Source organism: Pterocles gutturalis, unplaced genomic scaffold (assembly GCF_000699245.1).
Source record: "Pterocles gutturalis isolate BGI_N339 unplaced genomic scaffold, ASM69924v1 scaffold29530, whole genome shotgun sequence".
Classification (NCBI taxonomy): Eukaryota; Metazoa; Chordata; class Aves; order Pterocliformes; family Pteroclidae; genus Pterocles; species Pterocles gutturalis.
Window position 1 is genome coordinate 26234 of NW_010144328.1, and position 19605 is coordinate 45838.

The window sequence follows — 19605 nt, forward strand, 5'->3', positions numbered from 1 at the left end:
CCTGAATGCAAGTGAAGAATAACAGAAGTATAAAGCTCCAAGAACCCCAGTGGTTTTCGTCATGTAGCCATGGCATGGGAGGGTATAGGCAGCTGTGTAATTTTTTCACAATAACAAGAAATAAATGTAGTGTTTCCTTTGCACCCCCAGACAAAAGCGCTGAGCTCTCAGGGGCTGGTCCATTCCCAGAGTTAGTACATTGAAATCCCAGGGACAGACATTGTTCTTACAGCATTCTACTCGCTTTTCAGATAACGATCTCCTATTTTTCCTATGCTTTTCGACCTGAAGACTCCTAAAGCACTTAACAAAACTTGCTAGATTTGTTAATTCCACCCAAAGGGATTTCTTCACCTGCCTCTGAAATGAGCTGATTTAGAGTAGGGAGCAAGTCTTTATGGGTAGAGAGCAGTGCTACAAGAGAAGAGTGCTGTATACCTCATCTTCCCAAACAGAAACCCCAGGGATTATTTACTTTATATATTGTAAACACTAATTTGCATACTTGACAAGGGCAATGATGATGATATTCTTCTCTATGCAATGAGTAATAACATAATCAGTTCAGGGATTTGAGGTTAGAATTTTGCTTTCATTATCCTGTTTCTGTGGTAGGCCAGGACTCACTCCTGAAGTTTTTGATTCACCCTAGAGTTTGCTGTAATTACTTCACTCATTTCAGTTATATCTACGTATCTATATTTTAAAGAACCCAAGCTTTCAACATTTTCTGTTTTCTGTGTATCCTTAAGAACAGCAGTAAAACAGCATGAGAACATTTTCCTGAGATTAATATTTATTTTTTAAGCATGCCACCTACTGCTTGCAGTATGAAAGCCTTCGGTCAAAGTACACACAGATTGCACAACTGAAAGATAATGCATGGGGGTTTTTATTGCTCTTGCTGTTATGAAAATATTTAAATGTCTAGGTCAAACTTAAACAGCCACGGATACCAATAGGATTTTTTTCAACTCCTTGTTATCGAGATAGGATGCATTTTTGTGGAAAGAGATCTAAGTTACTGTCCTGAAAAGGCACTTCAGACTTCAGTGTGGCTTATTCAGATGATTAATGTGGGCCAAATGCATCTGATGTGGCATGAGGCTGATCGATGTTTCTTATTATCTTTTCTTCTCTGATGCAACACTTCTTTTTAAAGTCTGGATTCTGGAAGTGCCTTCAGAGCATAATGCTGTAATACTTGTTTTCATGGTGTTACATGGTGGCTTTCTTTTTCGAAAACTAACCCTTGCTGACAACGGTAGCCTCCAGTAACACAACAGCCAAGATCATGTAATGAGCTACAGATTCTAACGGAGAGAGATAATCTGGTCAGAAGAGCAAGCTTGCCTCCCACAGACTCACTGGCTGGAGCTTCGTGCCTGTGAGCTCGGGAAGATGATGTTGCACAACGTTGGCACAACAGGCAGCAGACACAGTTTCCTTCTTCCTCTTGGTCATCCTGCCTGAGTCATTCAAAACCTTTAATTGGCCAACTCAACCAAATCTTTCTCACAGCCTTTTAAGGAGATACATAAGTTAAAAGGGTGTTCCTCCACCTGTTTCATTTTCCCTGTTCAGTTTTTGTTCAAACAAGATCACAGTGTATGCCAGAAGACTGACCAGGCTGGGGCTATGTGAAAGTTTTCCCCTCAAGTGTGAGCTCATTAGACATTTGTATCTGTCTTTTTCTTCTTTGATGCAACTTGAAATGACTTTTAAAAGTTTTGCAGTGATGCTGCTGTGAGCTGGAAAAAAATTACACCCATTTGACAGATGGGTGAACTAAAGAACAGAGAGGTTAGGTGGCTGTGGTGGGAACCCTGACTTACAGCAGACACCTAGGGACAGCAGAGAGTATGGGGACCTGGCTCTCAGCTGTAACTGCTAACCTGCCACCGTCTCAGGTGCTCTGCTGAGGCTCAGCATTTTCAGAAAAAAAAAGAGAGATTTTAATTGTTCTGCAAACTCTTTGCTTGTTTTTTTCTTCATAATGTTGTTTGTTTGATCAGATTCAACTCAGATTACAGACCGAAAGTAATTCAGCTGCCATCAGGCTGACAGGTACAACATGGAAACGAGTTTTCAGAAGATCTCTAGCAATGTCTGACACATAAGGGAGGGGGATTACTGCAGGAGGGCTCTCTGTGAAACTCCTGGCAGTGTAGCAGTTGGTATCCATTGCAGTAATTTTTTTTATGTATGTGGAAAAGTCAGATTTTTCATTTGTTGTTCCATTTGTTCATGTGACATGGCTCAGGTTGATGGGTCCTGTCTCTCTTTGAGGCTCACAGTACTGATGGCTGCAGTATTCACTTAGGGATGGGGAAAGAAAAGCTACTCAAAATTCAGAGAGCAAAATTTTAAAAACATGCAAGTTCAGCTTCTGGAGTACAGATTGCAGCCAAACACCTGTGTATTTTTCGTTGCTGTTCATTAGGCTTTGCCTTTTTGATTGCCCATGGACAGTCAGACCAGGAATTAGTGTAGTCAGGCGTCCAACTGGTAGTCTAGTCTACTAGTCCAACTGGTATCAGTGAAACTTAGCTGATTAGCACCAGCCCAGAATCATGCCCTGCATTCCAAGGAAGTGGTTTTTTTTCCTATTTTTATTATTATTATTAGTCTCTCCTTCCTTCCTTGGAACATTTATTGGACTCTCTTCCCTCTCAATTTGTTTCCCGGTCTGCATTCTCTCTATGCAGTGTTTTAGCCTGCAGGATGTTAGCACTTTCCTCCCTTGCTGTTCCCTCTTTCTCAGTCTTCTCAGGGGGAACATGATCTCAGTCACATTGTCTTCCATGTAAAGCCGGGAGACTGCAGTTGTTCAAGCAGGTCTGAAACTGAAGAACAGTCATTATGAGTTGCCCTTGTCCTCTTGCCATGAGCTTGAAAGAGATTCCTTCTCATTTGTCCATCTGCCCTTGACTCACAGGCTGCTGGGCAGATGGGAGGCTGCGAACATCTCCCGGTGAAGTCAGGGAAGTGGTGAGCATAAATCTGTGTTTTCACTTCATACATCCTAGTGGTGGATTGATATTCTGGAGACACAATAGCTTTTTCATGACTATGTGAAATCATAACAATGTAGAACTGTTTTCAAGTGGATTTCTGGAAGTGACAAGTAAACAGAGAAGGAAACCATCCTGTTCTTTTGTACGATTTTTACAGAATAAGCTTGCAAGTTCATACACTGACCTAAATATGAAAAAAATTGACTTATACTTGTTTGGTGATCTTTTATGTCTGTCTCGCAACACAGAAGATTATCTGTTGTGAAATACACTGGGAAACAGCTCAAGCACTGCTACTTTGCATATATCTCCTGCAGTGCACAGTGCTGCGTCCTTTCCAACCTTCCTTCTGACCAAAGGAATTTAGTTTGCTGCCTTGCCATTAAAGGAAATAAGCAAAACTCAAATGTACCATAAGGTTTCTGACATGACCATGTATAAGTGACTTAATTTGTCAGCTACTATGCTTATAGTGGAGACCTCAGTACTACTGAGAAAGGAACAAGAAGTGTTTTCTGGGCACAAATATTTGTTTTTCATTTATTGAGGAAAAGGCTGAGAAACAGTAGAAAAACTATCTTTAGAAGCAGTGGAGGACTATAGCTGACAAGCCATGTATTGTTGGAAGTATGTGTGTATATATATATTTATATATATGTATATATACAGACTATTGGAATTCCTTGCTTTAATTGGTTTCATTTAATGAATAGCTTTTTATTGCCTACTTTTCTTACCATGAATATTTATTTTAAATTTTGTATTAAGTTTACTAATTTATTTAAAACAAAGGGACATTCCTTTCTGCAGTGGTCTGTCCCTCATGGTACAATACTGAGTCAAAGCAAATGGTAAAATATTGAGTCAAAGGGAATGAATACCAAGGTAAACAGTCCTTAACTCTGTGTATTTTGCTAGGGTGTGACAAAAAGGTAGATAGGAACCTAGTTTTCAAATAAGAAAGGTTGTTAGGACACAAGGGCTTGGCGTCAGACATTATCAGTATTTTCTGTGCCAGTGCCCAGGATAAAATCTCCCCTCAGGTTCTGATTTCAGTCTGGGGCAATGTTTGAAGACCAAAGACAATTCAGGAATTTTAAATGTGTGGCATGTGCTAATGGATAATGGAAATAAACCGGTTCTTCAGAGGCTCAGCAGCCTCACATTCCTTTGCAGGTAAGGTCACTGTCAACATGCTCAGTGCCCTGCATGTCAAGGTTACAGGTAGTTGACACTGCAGACAGCTGAAAAAAAAACCCACAAAAGGCTGCAACTCCTTCCTGCACTTCTGATACAATATTTTGTATGGTATAGTGTGATGTTGGAGAGAGGACATTGATAAAAGGATGCAAAGAGGCAGAGGTAGACTGGACTTAAGCTGTGTGTATTTGTGAGTGAGTTGTTCCCTTCAGTAGGCGCAGAAAGACACACACACACAGGCACATGCTTCTCCTTTGCTCCAACAAGGGATGCATCTGCAGCAGTTTAAAGCTTCAGTGGGTCCTGGCAGTTAGTAAATCTCTCTCAGGTTCTCATAGCTTTTCTAATACTGGCACCCAGTGTAGACCACATCTGTGCTATCACAAGATTTAGTTTCAGTAAAGTTTCTTCGGAAGGAACTGGTTTCTTGTGCCGTTGTATAATAAGGATAAATGTTCTCCATAGAAAATTCTCATGAAAAATTCATGCCTAATGTGCCCTGAGCATGTACAATTGATAGCTACACATTTTTCTGTCTTGTCAGCTTTCAATTTCTCTTTTAATGACAAAATACTGCAATGTGGTCTCTGTGTGTGGTCGGATCATTGCATAGAAATATTCTGGCTTTACATTTTATTTTTAAAAAATAAAATATATTATTGTTTGCTGGCTTCCTCCAGGGAAATAAGAAGATGTAAATTATTTACCATAACCAACTTGCCCTGCAGCTCCAGCCATGGAATTTAGTTGCTGACCCTAGCAAAATTGCCCTTTTTCAGTTTACGTTGTCTGCATCATGAATTGCCAAACAGGAAGCTGAGATTTCCTTTCCTCAGTCACTAATTCATAAAAATACATGTAGATACTTACCTATATCATAATAATGTACTAATGTATTACTAACCGCACAAGTCTATATTGCTCATAAAATTTTTGAAGGCTGAACAGAATCTATACCATGTGGTCTTATTCCTCAGAATCAATATCAAGCAAATAAATTTATTCTACTCAGACTAGTTTCCAGGCCTTTCAGGCAAGAGGAATTCTATGTGCTCTGGTTTTACCAAGTAAAAATACCTCATGACTGTCTTTGTGATTCTCCTACAGTCAGCCTTTTCTGCCGCGTCAGAAATACTTCAGTGGCTGTCTCAGCCTTTAAGAGCCTTCACAGATGGACCCCTCCATGTCATATGTTCTTTCCACATAACAAGTTTGGAAAACTAATCACAAATATCCCTTTGGTCTCACTCTTCACATCTACCTTGTAAAAAACACTGCCATTGCCCCTTCCTTCTTACTCCTTTGGACGGAGTGGTTTTGGAGGATTGAAACTGTATTTTTAGAGGGCAGGCATGATAGAGCAGCTACAGTATCTTCACCTTGTTTTTCCTTTTTCCCTTATGCACCAAAATATTATCTCCTACCAATACGTAACACACTTGATTATTGTTTGACTTTCCTGGTAGAAAAAAAAACTTTCATCCTGCTTTTTTTAGCTGAAGATAGACTTATTCTTTGGAAGGTTTGCCTTTCGTGTCATCACTTGTCCTTACATTTTATTATTGAATATGAAGATGTATTAAATTCTGCAGTAGCTCCCTTTTGCCTGCTTATATTGATGTATTTTTGCTTTAAGATCATTAGGATAGACACTGCCTCTGTTTGTGTGTTTGTACAGCAACTGCCACAGAAGACACTGATGGATCTTTTTGGGTAGAATCGTAACAGTCATGGTAGTAACTCCAATCTTACCGTGACTTCTTCATGTTTATACACAAAGAATAATACTATATACAGTCATGTACAAGTTATCCACAGTCTGTGACTTGTGAAGGAATCACCTCATGGCTCTTTCTGACCCCAAACCCTTGAAATTACTCAATATCTTTTAAAGTCTTTCTCTGTGTCATAGTGCTTGCTTTCATGGTTTTGGGGTTTTTTTTCAAAATTGAGAATGGTGCATCTGCTTTTTTTCTTTCTCTCTCTTTTACATTGTCTCACTTTTTCTTCTTTTCCAGATCAAGGAACTGTACAAAAAGTTGTTGTCCTACCCACCAACTTCTCTGCAAGTGGAGAACTCATTTTAGAAGAGCTGGAGGTTTTTCAGGTTTGGCTTGCTCCTGCTTTTACTCTTCCAATGTGTATGTTCACACAAACACTTTGTTCTAAGAGACTTTGGCAAGGGCAACTGTGACTTAATAAAAGATTAAGTAAATGTGCATACTGTCAGCTTGATACCCACCCAAAGTGGAATATAAAATGTCCACTGCTATGAAGGCTGTAGCTAGCTGAAGTAATTTTTTCCCCCTATATTTAAGGTGCTTATTTTTTGTGTTGTTATACTGGCTAGAAAGATTTTGATAATCACATTTTTGCGAGGTCATGCTATAGTGGCTGCCAGAAGGCAACTTTTATCATTGGCATCACGTATTGAGACTGTCACTGTTTACAGATGGATTCTAAGATTTCTGTACTTCTTTGATTATCTGATAATCTTAATGATTCTGAGCTGCAGAATGGAAGCAAACTAGTGTTGATTTTGCTTAACTCCTGTTCTTCAAAGCCACGTCTCTGGAGTCAAGAAAGCTACAAGCTTAATACAACATAAGCTGAAAAGAAACACAAATGGCTACAGGGAGAAGTAAGGGAATAGCCTCTGTCAATCACTCAGGCATGTAGCAGCTTGTAATAACCTAAAAAAAATGTTCACCCTCATGTTGAAAAATCTCTTTCAAATTTTTGAATGGGCTATTCTTTAAAACAGAGTCTTGAGGCAAATGGTAATATGCATCTAAAAACTTAGTTAAGGGTTTTGTCATGAACTTTTCTCTATTTCATTTCATTAGTCTTCCTAGGCTTTTGTTGAAGACTTCCCTTTAAAAAAGACACATGTGAGTAATATTACCTAAAGAATAAGTTTCACCCAAGTATTACCAATTCCATCTACTGAAAGGTAAATTGGTACAGCAAGCAGATAGGTGGGCTGAGAGGAATCCTGACCCTCAACCTTGTTTCTGGGCCTCTGTGCACAGACCTTTTTATCCTGAACCCTAAAAATATGATATGGTAACCTCTGCCATAGCAATCTGTGTGGGCTGGATGGCAGTATTTTGATGAGTCTGTCCAAGAGGGAGAATGAGATCACTGGCTGTGTGCTAGTAAACACTGAGAGTAAGCAAAGCACTGATTCCTTTCCAGAGTATAAGCAAGGAAAGGAGAATGTGGCATCACATCCAGTGTTGCATTTGACCTTGAGTCTCCAGACAGTTCATTAAACACTACAGCAGCTTGAAACTCCTTCAAACCTTTGCCAATTCACATGATTCGCAGCCAGATTTTCTAGTCCTAGCCTCCCTGCTCTGCCTGTAGTCCACTGCATTAATCCTGGCCCACCATTACGGCTTTCCTTTGTCACTGAGCAAACACTAAACCTTTAAAAATGCTGAACATTTTTATTAACATCATTTTAAGCATTTGTTTGTATGAGAATAATGAATTGCTTCACTTGCTTAAGGCAATGAATGTGATAATTCCTTTTCTAGCTCTTTAACGTTGGGTTTGGACATAGACAATAATAGACGGCAGTGATGACACACAGTAGTATACAATTCTGTCTCCAGGAAAAAAAAAAACATTCCATAACACACATGCCATTTTTAATATTCCAGTCATTGATAATCTGAAAGTATATGTTGGATGGTAACCAAACTGTATGCACTGTAGATAATGTGTAGGAGAAATATGACATAGTCTTGTCTGGATCATATAGTAAATATGCATGCTATTGTATGATTTTTCCTTATCATCATCATGAAAGAACAAACATAATTTCTCATTACAAAGTGAGAGTAATGGCTTCAAAACACATTGCTTCTATATTGCTGAGGTAACACAGATGGAGATGATTGATTAGAAGTGTACAAAAACTTGTTGATGTACAAGCAATAATAATGAGGTCGAGTTTAGCCAATACATTTAGTGAGACGTTAATTTTATTGATGTCATTTGTTTAGTTCTGAAAATAGAAGAAAATTAGTAAGAGTGATTTCTTTCCAAGATATAAGAAGTCATAGTTTTCTTAGATATATGTTAGGTTTTATTGAATTATAAATTTTAATGTTGGGACAGTATTAACAAGAGAGTCCTTGTAAATGTGGTTTGGAATTTTGTCTTTCAGAGTAATTCTCCTATAACAACAATGAAGATTTCATCTAAAAAGGTAAAGAGAAGTGTAATGCTTACTCAGTGCTTATTAATTAAGAAATAAATTGACTTAAAGATGTTAGAATACCAACTATTCTGCAGCATACTAAATATAGACAGGAGATTTTCCATAATGAATATGGAGAAACTTGACTGAAGTTTGCATGAGCTATTTATATGCCCCAGAGCCACTAAGATAAAACAATTTCTATTAATTATGTGGAAATGTTGATTTTTTTCTTGTTTTGTTTGACAAGTAAAGAAAAAAAAAGTACTAAAAGAAGTTTGCCCTCCTTATAAGAAACTTGCCCTCTATAAGTCCAAAATAAAAATTTTCTCTTGGAAGTCTGGTCAATTAAAAAAGGCAGCGTTCAGTTTGTTGGGTCAATGGTGCAACTGTGCATGTTTGTTTATTAGTAATAATGATGGCATTAAGAATGATGGAAAGAGCTGAGAGGTGGGTCCGTACAGACCTCACGAAGTTCAACAAGGCCAAATGCAAGGTCTTGCATGTCGGTTGGGGCAACCCCAAGCACAAATACAGGCTGGGCAGAGAATGGATTGAGAAGAGAAGGACTTAGGGGTGCTGGCTGATGAGGAGGTTAACGTGAGCTGCCAGTGTGCGCTTGCAGCCCAGAAAGCCAGTCGTGTCCTGGGCTGCATCAAAAGAAGTGTGACCAGCAGGTTGAAGGAGGTGATTCTTCCCCCTCTGCTCTGCTCTCACAAGACCCCACCTGGAGCACTGTGTCTAGCTCTGGGGCCCCTAACATAAGAAAGATGAGCATATTCGAGCAAGTCCAGATGAGGGCCACAAAGATGGTCAGAGGGCTGGAGCAACAGCTCTACGAGGACAGGCTGAGAGAGTTGGGGTTGTTCAGCCTGGAGAAGAGAAGGCTCTGGGGAGACCTTATAGCAGCCTTCCAGTACCTGAAGGGGGCTACAGGAGAGATGGGGAGGGACTCTTTATCAGAGAGTTTAGCGATAGGACAAGGGATAACCACTTTAAGCTGAAAGAGGGTAGATGTAGATTAGATATTAGGAAGAAATTTTTTCCTGTGAGGGTGGTGAGGCACTGGCACAGGTTGCCCAGAGAAGCTGTGGATGCCCCATCCCTGGAGGTGTTCAAGGCCAGGCTGGATGAGGCTTTGAGCAACCTGGGCTAGTGGAGGGTGTCCCTGCCCACAGCCAGGGGGTTGGAACTCGATGATCTTTAAGGTCCCTTCCAACCCTAGCCGTTCTCTGATTCTCCGATTCTATGATTTCTACTGAAATGTTAAACACTCAAACTAAAATATGTCTTCCATGATTTTGCAAGCAACATGTTGCTCAATATTTTACAAAACTACTAATACGTAAACATTTTTCACCAAACTGAATCCAGTGTAATTTTTTAGTTTTCTGACAGAAAGATCAGGGGAGCTTCTAGGGTTTTGTTCAAAAGTCTTTTATATTTTAAGAATAATTGATTAATTGTTTTTGAGTAAAACAGTCATTTTGGCCCAGATTTTGGTGATGACCTAGTCACCTTGATCTTCTTTTGCAAAAGCTCTCATTTATGATAAAAGTTCTGTTGGCTTATTTTTCCAGGTATATAAAGCTATCCGAACCTGGCCCTAAGCCCCAGCATAATCCCTAGCTTTTATGTCTTGGAAATCTGTGCTCTGGAGAATCCAACTAGGAATTCTGCATAATATTTATTGAAGTGACTATATGCAGGGAAAATACTTAGGTCAAAGGCTTGAGCCAATAATCCTCACTGAATAAGAACCAAGTTCTCAAATCTGAGCATTATTAACTTAGCCTGTCTGCCTCAGAACAGAACAATGACACTCAATGTCCAAAAAACATTAACATTCTCCAGTTTTTCTAAGTGTTTTCTAACAGGAAGATGGAAATATTATACGCCTGTTCACCTGGGAGAATTCTGTTTGCCTTGGCTTTATATGTATTAGTGGCTCCTCTCTTGGTCTTGAGTTAATTCCAAAATTAATTGAAAGGTTTTTAGGTGTGTTGGCCAAATCTCAGGTGAAGATCCTCCACATCTGAAATAAATCTTTCCATTTCCTTCTACAGCAACAGTTGTATGTGAGCTCAGACGAAGGGGTCACCCAGGTGTCCTTGCATCGCTGCCACATCTACGGGACTGCCTGCGCTGACTGCTGCCTGGCCCGAGATCCATACTGCGCCTGGGATGGCAACTCCTGCTCCAGGTTTTATCCCACAGGGAAAAGGTGAGCAGTTTTAAGGAGCCCAGTGCAGTCTGCAAGGAAAAAAGGCTTTTGTTCTGCTGTGTAGCTTGGGGTGATGTAATGTGATGGAGAAGTGGGATGTCATTCCTTTCAGGAGCATGTATAAACGATACCTCCATAGCTATTGTGCTTGGCATTGTTCATCACCTAGGAGTGTATGCTGCAAGACCGTCTGATAAAGAGCTTGCCTTTTCATGTTTAAAAAATGCACTGAAAAAAAAAAAAAAAAAGAAAAAAACCCCATTCCTAGTCATAAATATTAATCCTTCTGTCTCATGCACACAGAATCAGTGAAACATTTGTTCCCTTTGTGTAAATTCAGTTGCTCACTATGGATGTAATTATGATAGACCTAAATACAGCCAAATACCTCTGAGACTGTCTGAGGAATAAATTCTTTTTTTGTTCCTCATTTGCTCCAAAGTAAAAAGAATTATTTCCATGGAAATTTTAGGCAAATGTGATTTCCATGTAATGCCTGCAGATTTGGGGGTTTTGACATGAGATTTATTAAAGAAGACAGGGAAAGCAATTTCTCTTTAATTTACAAGAGAGCTATTAGTCCATCTCATAATTCTTATGCAAAAACAGGAGCCTCTTTCCTCCTTCCAATGGATATATTTAATAGCAGGAGGCTGGAGTGAGCTCTTGTGTTACTAAGAATTCACTTAATATACAAACAAAGCTACAAAATGCACAATGAGGTGTTACTGCAAAGGAGACAAACCTTTCAGATATACACCAGAGCTTTACTCACTATGTGCTACTGTTCTCACTGCCTGCACCTGAGCTGCAGACACAGAAGGCCAGATACAGTTAATGGGCTTTACTCCTTTACCTGTATGGAAGGAGGCGGTGCACAGAAACAGGCAAAGCTTGTCTCTGCTTCAGTGACCCAACCAGCTGATGGCAATGTCATCCCCTGGGATTAAAGACGATTTCTTTTGTTATTGTAAAGTTTTCTTGATTCATTCCTTATTTCAGACTAAAAGTCAAAGCCCAACCTGGCCATGTAGCAATTGCTAAAGTACCTGGGGCTTTTGCTGCTTTCACTCAGCATATTCAGACTCCAGTCTGCAAACTGATTGTTTTCTTCCATGGAACAAAGGTCAGAGGACAGGGAGGAGGAAAGAAAAGAAAAATCCCCAAGTTTCAGGCCACCTAACTCCTACACTAACATAGTTGCTGAAAGGTATAATGAGCAGTCAGGTATACCTGGTCTGTGCAGTTTCCAGTGGATTCCTTGCCATCCTCATTATATACACCCAGGGTTATTTCCATTGGGGCTTGCATTCATGCTGACATTTTGTTTGCAATTTGCTTTTTGTATCAAACCAAAACAAACACCTAAAACTGTATGGAAAAAAAATCTGGTCTTCATATGAAAAGGAAATGAGTAATCCCTTTATCTAATGGGAGATTATGAAGGAGAAAACATTGGCAATTAGAGCCAAATCCCATAGTCTAGACAGTAGTATCTTTCTGCTGGACACATTTGCTTATTTGCTTCATTTGACCCTTCTGTCTGCCATGAATTATTTTGGTTCCTCATCCAACATCATCCAACACTGATTCACCTCAAAACACCTGACAGTATTATCTTTTATTTTCTAACCACCACCTTCTCAACGGTTTTTTTATAAATACCAAAGTGTAAGTGTACATTCTCAGAACTGCTTAATGCAAGCAGCGTGTCATTTCTGAGTGTGGAGCAGCTCGCGGTAGCACAGGAATCTTGAAATTCACTCAAATTCTTCATTGTCTCCTTTGACTCACACAAATAGTTCACAAAGGTTAAGGTCCCAAGGCATAAGATGAAATACTTGTGATGGTAAACATAAAAAATATACTTGGAATGTTAGAAATTACTCCTTTGAAACATCACCTTTCAAACGTTTCCTTTTAAAACAATGCAGCAATGCAGTGACGGATCAGGTAACATGGGATTATAAACACTGTCTGTGGGTGTTTGTGCAGTACCTGGTATTGTGTGGCCATGGAGGCATCACCTTTCACTCAGTGGTACGGGAGCTCCCAGGGCTTTTTATGGTTTCTGATCTTGCAAGTCATTAGTGCATAGTTCAGAATACAGCTGTTACATATCCCAGAAGCAGCAATTTATCACCAATATATTTTTTGTTGAACTTGATATTGAACTAACTTACAGAATATTCAGCAAACAAAATAATATATTTTAAGAATAAAAAAATCAGGTACCAGATTTTCATGCACTGTATTCTGTGAGCTATGACCTCCTAGCTGAGGAGGACTGAAATGCCAGTGTTCCTAATCCCAGTAAGGCCCCTAGCTAATCTGTCATCCAAATAGTATAGCAAAGTCCCATTTAAAAGTATTCTGAGACTTGATGAGCTTGAGTATCTTTTGGAAATAGTCACATACCCTCAAGTAGAGGACAGAAATAAATCTTAGCTCTTCACCACTCTGGATGAATACTTCAGTCACTCTGCTACGAAGGTGGCTACAGGCACCAAAAATAAGGTGCCTACCCCAGTCAAGGAGGGAACATGCCCTATATCATAGTTTTCTGTTGGTGTATTACATATGAGCACCATGACTCTTATGCATCTCATTCTTAGGTGCTTGCCTTTATGAAGAGTTCCAGCTGGGGGTTCTGGCTTTGAATGTTAGGTCTTGCAACAGTGAAGCTCTCTGTCTGTTTCATTCATCACCTCTAACTCTTCCATCTCTATACCTACATTGCAAAACTACTTACCAAAAGCAGAACCATTTTATAAACTTCAGCAAACTGGTTGTTCCCTTAAACAGTATCTTCACTCTAGCAAGCTTGCCAAGAGTAAAGCACATTCACAGTAGGTCATGAACTGTCCCTAACAGTTGATCCAGTAAAAAAAAAGAAAATCCGCAAAAAAAAAACCTGTTTTTTTTCAGGGTAGCTATATTGGAATAACATTTTGTTTTTACAAAATATTTCAGGAGGAGTCGTAGGCAAGACGTGAGACATGGAAACCCTCTGACTCAGTGCCGAGGTTTCAACCTGAAAGGTACTATAATTTAGGGATCCTCGTGCTATATAAAGAATGCATGGCTTTCCTTTATGTGATTCATCATAACTCACATTCTCTGTGTGGTTTACTGGTAAAGCATAATTATTTTCCAATTGTGACTTTTGTTTTGATTTTATTTTAACATCTTTCCTTGCAATTATATGAAACTTGCGTAAATATGATAAAATGATGAACCATGAAATACATAGTTCAGCATACATGAAATGAGAAGCTGACAGTGTTGACTAGAAACAGGGACAGTTAATTGGAGGGCTTTTTTATTTCTAAATCCCTTCAGTCTTTGTTAATGCCTCTTCATGCATTTAAGTCTTGGACCTCAGAATTATTCTGCCATATTGAGTTTTGGAGCACATCTTTCAACAAACAGCAGGTTCTAGGCCTGTCTTTGAGTTATGATTATTCCTTTCTCCTTTTACACAATAAAATAAACTGTTCCAAATCTCTTTATGAAGTCCCTTTCTTCCAGCTGTGCAACTTTTTAGTCAGTCTGGCGTGGAGTGGCTGGATAGGGTAGCCAGTGCTCTGCTGTCCCAGCTACTAGTTTCTCCAGATTGATGGACACCAGTCAAATATGGGCAGCGTCATAGTAAGAGTAGACACATACATAGAGGCAGCTTAGTCCTCCTCAACCGCATACGTCTCTGAGCTCGGTGGTGGTAATGTATGCCATTAAACCAAAGGCACATGTTAGAGAATTATGCTCCTTTCACCTCTGTTTCTGAGCATGCATTTTGAAGTGCATTCTCATCTGTACTATCTGGAGACCAAATAATAGACTTGATTGTAAATTTTTTCATTGAATTTTTTTAATAAAAGAACAATACATTAAGAGTTACATTTGAAAGGTACAGTTAAAAATAATTACACTTAAATGGTCTCCACTGGTTTTGGGAAGAATCTCCTGGACCAAAAAGACCACGACAGTCAGTTGGGTGTAGATCCCTCAGGCCAAATGTTGCTAATTGTGCTCTAGCTGCCAGTCTACAGTGCCAGCAGGCCTTTCCCCATCACTCAGTGTTAGGTTATTTATATGAAGGTATAGTTACAGGTAGTTACAAAAGGTGATCCCACCATTAGATCTGAGAGATATGAGAAATCCATATTGAAGCTTAGCCTCTGAATCACGAAGTAACTTGAGCTACATGTCCTACCTTGCAGGCATGTGCTGTGGCAACCCCCCATTGTCTGTCCCGAGGGTGGGTGTCTCCTCTTTCGATGTGGAAAAATTGAGAATGTCAACTGTCTGATTTCTGGGATGAGGGGAAACAAAAGTTTAAACTTTGGCAGTCTTGTGAAACAGGTTTCTTGTTTTCCAAACTTATTTTTTTTTTTTTTTTAACGTGGATGTATTTATAGGTTTATGTGTTTTAGAAACTTTATAAAGGATGTTTTGGAGACAGCAGTGGGATATAGCATAGGTAGATGGCAGTTGTTTCCACAGTGGAAAAAAAGATAAAAAGAAACAGCAACTTAGACTTTCAAAATGTAATTAAAGCCATTTATAGCAAAACTGCTATGTTTGGGGAAAATATGAAACCTACTTAAAGGACAAAAGAACAGAGAGTCAGGCAATAGCAAGAAATATTCCGAGTTCATAGGGAACCAAAATCTTGAAACTAAGTCTTTAAACATGATAGGTTGCATGCCTGAGACCTCTCAGCATGTATAAACTCGAAATTTTTGGCATATCGCAATTTTAAAATAGATCGTGAAGAACTAGGGTCTTGTATGCCTGCTTTTCAAAGGTTCTGTTTAATACTGTTATGCTTGTGTTAGCCCTTATAGCCATTTGAGATATGCATTGGTATTCTCTCAGTCTTTTTCTTGGCATATATAAGTAGTAGTAGCATGGAGTAGGTAAGAAGTTAGATACATATTGATCAATTAAACAAGCAAAATGCCTTTCTGTGGTACACCTAGTTCCAGTGTACATAAAAATAATAATGTGTTACAGCTCTGATTCTCATTGTTCCACAGGTGCAGATAGGTCAGCCCACAGACAAGCTCTTTAATAGCTTATGGTCTCTGAATGCAAAATATTTCCACATTATTCTCCTAAAAGTTACAATTGATTTTGGTACAACTTCATAAATGTGCTAAAAACTTTGAAGGACTAGAACCAAAAAAAGTCTCCTTCCTTTAGTAGAACTGAATCCAATTTCACATATCAGTTGATAAAAGAAGCTGAAAAGAATGGGAGATAAAATAGAGTCTGAGGAAAACCAGTCTTAGGGCTGTGCAAAAACAGAGTAAGATTTTAGATGTTTAGACCTCTAGGCATTTGCATTTCTCTTTTTATTTAGTATCCATTGCTCCTTTAAAAAAAAAAAAAGTATTTCATATATGATGTCAGCTTTTAATTTGCACGTGTATTCTTTTCAGGACAAATATTATTATTTGGGCCAAGCAATGAGCACCTAAAAGTTCCTGTCAGTAGCTGCCAATTATTCATCTATCAAGACTAAAAGGGGCACAACAAGTCTAAGCGATGACATACACTCAGCACTTGCCCAGGCGTTGCTGGAGTGCTATAAATCTGTCCTGCTGTCTGCTGCTAGCCTGTCTATGTATTCATTGCATTTCAGATTTAGAGCCGAGTCCCTTCCTTGCTTTGTAAGAGAAGTGGAGGAGTGGGCGCCAAGTCTACCATCTCTCACCTCCCTGTGATACTAACACGCAGCTGGAACAGACAAAGCCTTCCTTTAGGTCATGCTGCTGTATTTTAAGTCATACAACCATATTCCCCCAACTTGTAAATGGTGAAGTGTGAAGAAATATATTAAATGCTTCATTCTCCTTTGGATGGTTCTAGACAGGTGTTCTCGTAGTAGTTGAGAGTGAGATCATTTCAAGGAACAACATGCCTGAGCTCAGTTATCCCATCAGCAGAGCTTACTAGCCCACACTTTCCCTGAACAGACCACGTCAGATTGAAAACACTGGTATTTGGAACTGGATGTGCTTCTTCATGTTTTATTTCATTTATTTGAAAATTTTGTGCCCTGAATTGCTTTTTATTGGCCAATGTCAGGATCAGGTATACTTCATTTTACCTGTATTGCAAACATTTAACCTGTATTGTGAACAGTTACTTGCTTTCTGTTTCATATCACCGTTCACAGTACCCTGACGTGTTTTCTTGTTCTTTCTAGCATACAGAAACGCTGCAGAAATAGTTCAGTATGGAGTGAAAAACAACACCACCTTTCTTGAATGCACACCCAAATCTCCTCAGGCTTCCATTAAATGGCTGCTACAGAAAGACAATGACAGGAGGAAAGAGGTGAGTAACATGAGCAGTAGCTGTGGAAGGGACTTCAGTCAGCATCTCATCCACTCCCTGGGCGAAGGCGAGGGAGCGCTTGTGTTTTCATCAGTCTGGTCACAGTGGAGCTGGAGAATTTGTGTGGGTGCAGAACAGTGACCAGCACTTCACTCATATAAATAAGGGCAGACTTCAATATATCTGGGACTTGACTTCGCAGCCCCAGTGATTTCTATCAGAAAATTCCTGTCAGCCCCTGAAGTCAGGGAACTAGTTAATGAATTTTCCCTTCACACCTTACTAATTGCAGACTGAAGGTTTAGAGCACTCAGGACTTCTTATTGATCGGAGGAAATAGGCACAAAAGCAATAACCTGGATAAAGTTCAGGAAGAAGTCAGCATGCAGTAGCCCTTCTTTGCTATTGAAGAGAGAAAAGGTGAAAGTGGGAGAAATGTGAAAGGTTTCTTTAGCAAGGGACTAGTCCAGGCTAAGGACACGTATTGACAAAAGCATTTCCCCGCCATGGTGCAATCACATTTTCCATTACTGCACTCTCTAAGGCTCTCAAGTTTCAGCACTGTAATATAGAGTGTGATTGTTTATGGGGAATGTGCCTTCCTTAAGTAACATAAAAGGGAAAAAAATCCATTTCAAATCCAAGGTACTTACTGTATGAATAAAAAGGAAATCTTTTGAAAGGAAATATTAAGTAATATGGTGTCTATTGATAGATTATAAATTCTGAAAAGCATTACTCTCATATCAGGCCATTTTCCAAAATCAGAGAAGACTTACAAGCCTTTCACTGAGTCTTTCATGCTGTTTTTCTCTTCTTCAAAGACTCAAGCCATGTCCTTGCAACCTAGGTGCAATTATTTAACCCTTTACTTCAGCAGAACATCTCCCTTTTCTGTTCTTATGTTTAATAACTGTATTAGAATGAATGCAGTTTTAAATAACAACAAACTAAAGCAATAGAAGATTTAATTACATTTCAAGCTCCCAGATTTCTGAAAATCTTACCTCCATGATGTCTGCTAAAGTTTACAATAGCAGCTTAGCATAACAAATAAATGAATTCCCAGGAGAATCAGGCATAATGCAAAGTGCAATGGCAAAACAGAAAAATCATTCATAAAAATACAAGCACTGTTAGTCTTTCATAATGGGTTAAATTAGCAATTTTTAGTTCGCAGCTGATACTCAAAGGGACGTGTGCAAGGTCATTTATAGTAAGATGATAAGAAGCTGTGGTAACTTGCTTCCTTCAGATGATGTGATCATCTCCTGGGACTGTTCAGAATCTGAAGACAGAAAGGAAACAGGAGTAGAAAAATTACTCTTGGTTTCCAGTGAGCCAAGTCCCAGCTTAAGCCACTGAAATGAAAGCTTCTATACCTGGCTATAGACTCTGCAGTGCAGATGGATTTCTTCAGAAGATAGCCCCAGGAACCTGCTCAAAGTCAAAATATTTAACCAGAAGCCACCTTGTGTTCAATGACAGATCAACCCCCAATTCTGCACCTTTCTTCCTTCAAGTCTCAGCAGCAAGCTCTGATGCTGTAAGAGACATTCTCGGGGGGTGTAACCCTGGCAAATAAAAGCTCATTTCCTGAGCTCTACTATTTGAACATTATGAAAAATGTTCTTTCATGTAGTCTCCATATTTGCATCTTTGCCTTCATCCTGTTAAAATCTATTCTAACATAACAAATCCAAATATTGAAGTCATTTTTAGCGACACTTACCTACCTTGAAGTAAGGTCTCTCCTAACGGTAGCAATTACAGTGGTCTCTGGGAGATGTGATAAAACAAAATATAGTAACTTTAAGAAACCCTTTCAGAAAGAAAGAAAGAAAGAGGTTTTTAAAGTGAGACATACCAAGAGGTCCAATACTGTGTGGTTCCATGACGTTCCCTAAAAAGTCCCTTCTGCCTTTTTTCCCTTTAGGTCAAGCTGAATGAGAGGATCATAGCTACTGAGCAAGGACTCCTCATTCGCTCTGTCCAAGACAGCGACCGAGGGCTGTACCACTGCATTGCAACAGAGAACAGCTTCAAGCAGACCTTAGCGAAGATCAATTTCAAAGTGTTGGATTCAGAGATGGTGGCCTTCATGACGGACAAGTGGTCCCCTTGGACCTGGGCCAGCTCGGTACGAGCGCTGCAGTTCCACCCAAAGGACTTTGTGGGAGCTTTCAGCCACTCGGAAATGCAGATGATTAACCAGTACTGCAAGGACAGTAGACAGCAAGGTCAGCAGAGGGAAGAATCCCAGAAGATGAGAGGGGACTACAGCAAACTAAAGGCCCTTATAAATAGCAGGAAAAGTAGAAACAGAAGGAATCAATTACCTGGATCTTAATTTTATTTTGTAGTTATAGATATCTTTGTCCTCACTGTAGGGGTCTTATATGTGTCTATTGAGAACAAATTTGAGAAAATCTGATAGAATATTAAGTGAAAATCCTCAAATGAAACAAGCCTCAGAAAAGATCCATCTCCCAATAAAATTCAGTGTAACTTAACTAAAGAAAATAATTCAGAGCATTTTCTTTCCTAGATGCTTACTGACACTATGTTGGGCTCTGTTCTAGAAGCAGACCTGGGTACTCATCTTA

The 19605-nt window shown here is 39.3% G+C and overlaps 1 protein-coding gene across 1 annotated transcript in view; it reads left to right on the forward strand.

The window, feature by feature from the left end:
* SEMA3C (sema domain, immunoglobulin domain (Ig), short basic domain, secreted, (semaphorin) 3C) overlaps nucleotides 1-19403 on the forward strand; it is a 44772-nt gene extending 25369 nt beyond the window's left edge. The window contains exons 9-14 of the mRNA XM_010085071.1: nucleotides 6236-6324; nucleotides 8395-8436; nucleotides 10494-10651; nucleotides 13625-13692; nucleotides 16869-16999; nucleotides 18936-19403. Coding sequence (XP_010083373.1) covers nucleotides 6236-6324; nucleotides 8395-8436; nucleotides 10494-10651; nucleotides 13625-13692; nucleotides 16869-16999; nucleotides 18936-19349 — 902 coding nt within the window. The 3' untranslated portion in view covers nucleotides 19350-19403. The remainder of the gene's footprint in view (nucleotides 1-6235; nucleotides 6325-8394; nucleotides 8437-10493; nucleotides 10652-13624; nucleotides 13693-16868; nucleotides 17000-18935) is intronic.
* Nucleotides 19404-19605: the final 202 nt, after the last annotated feature.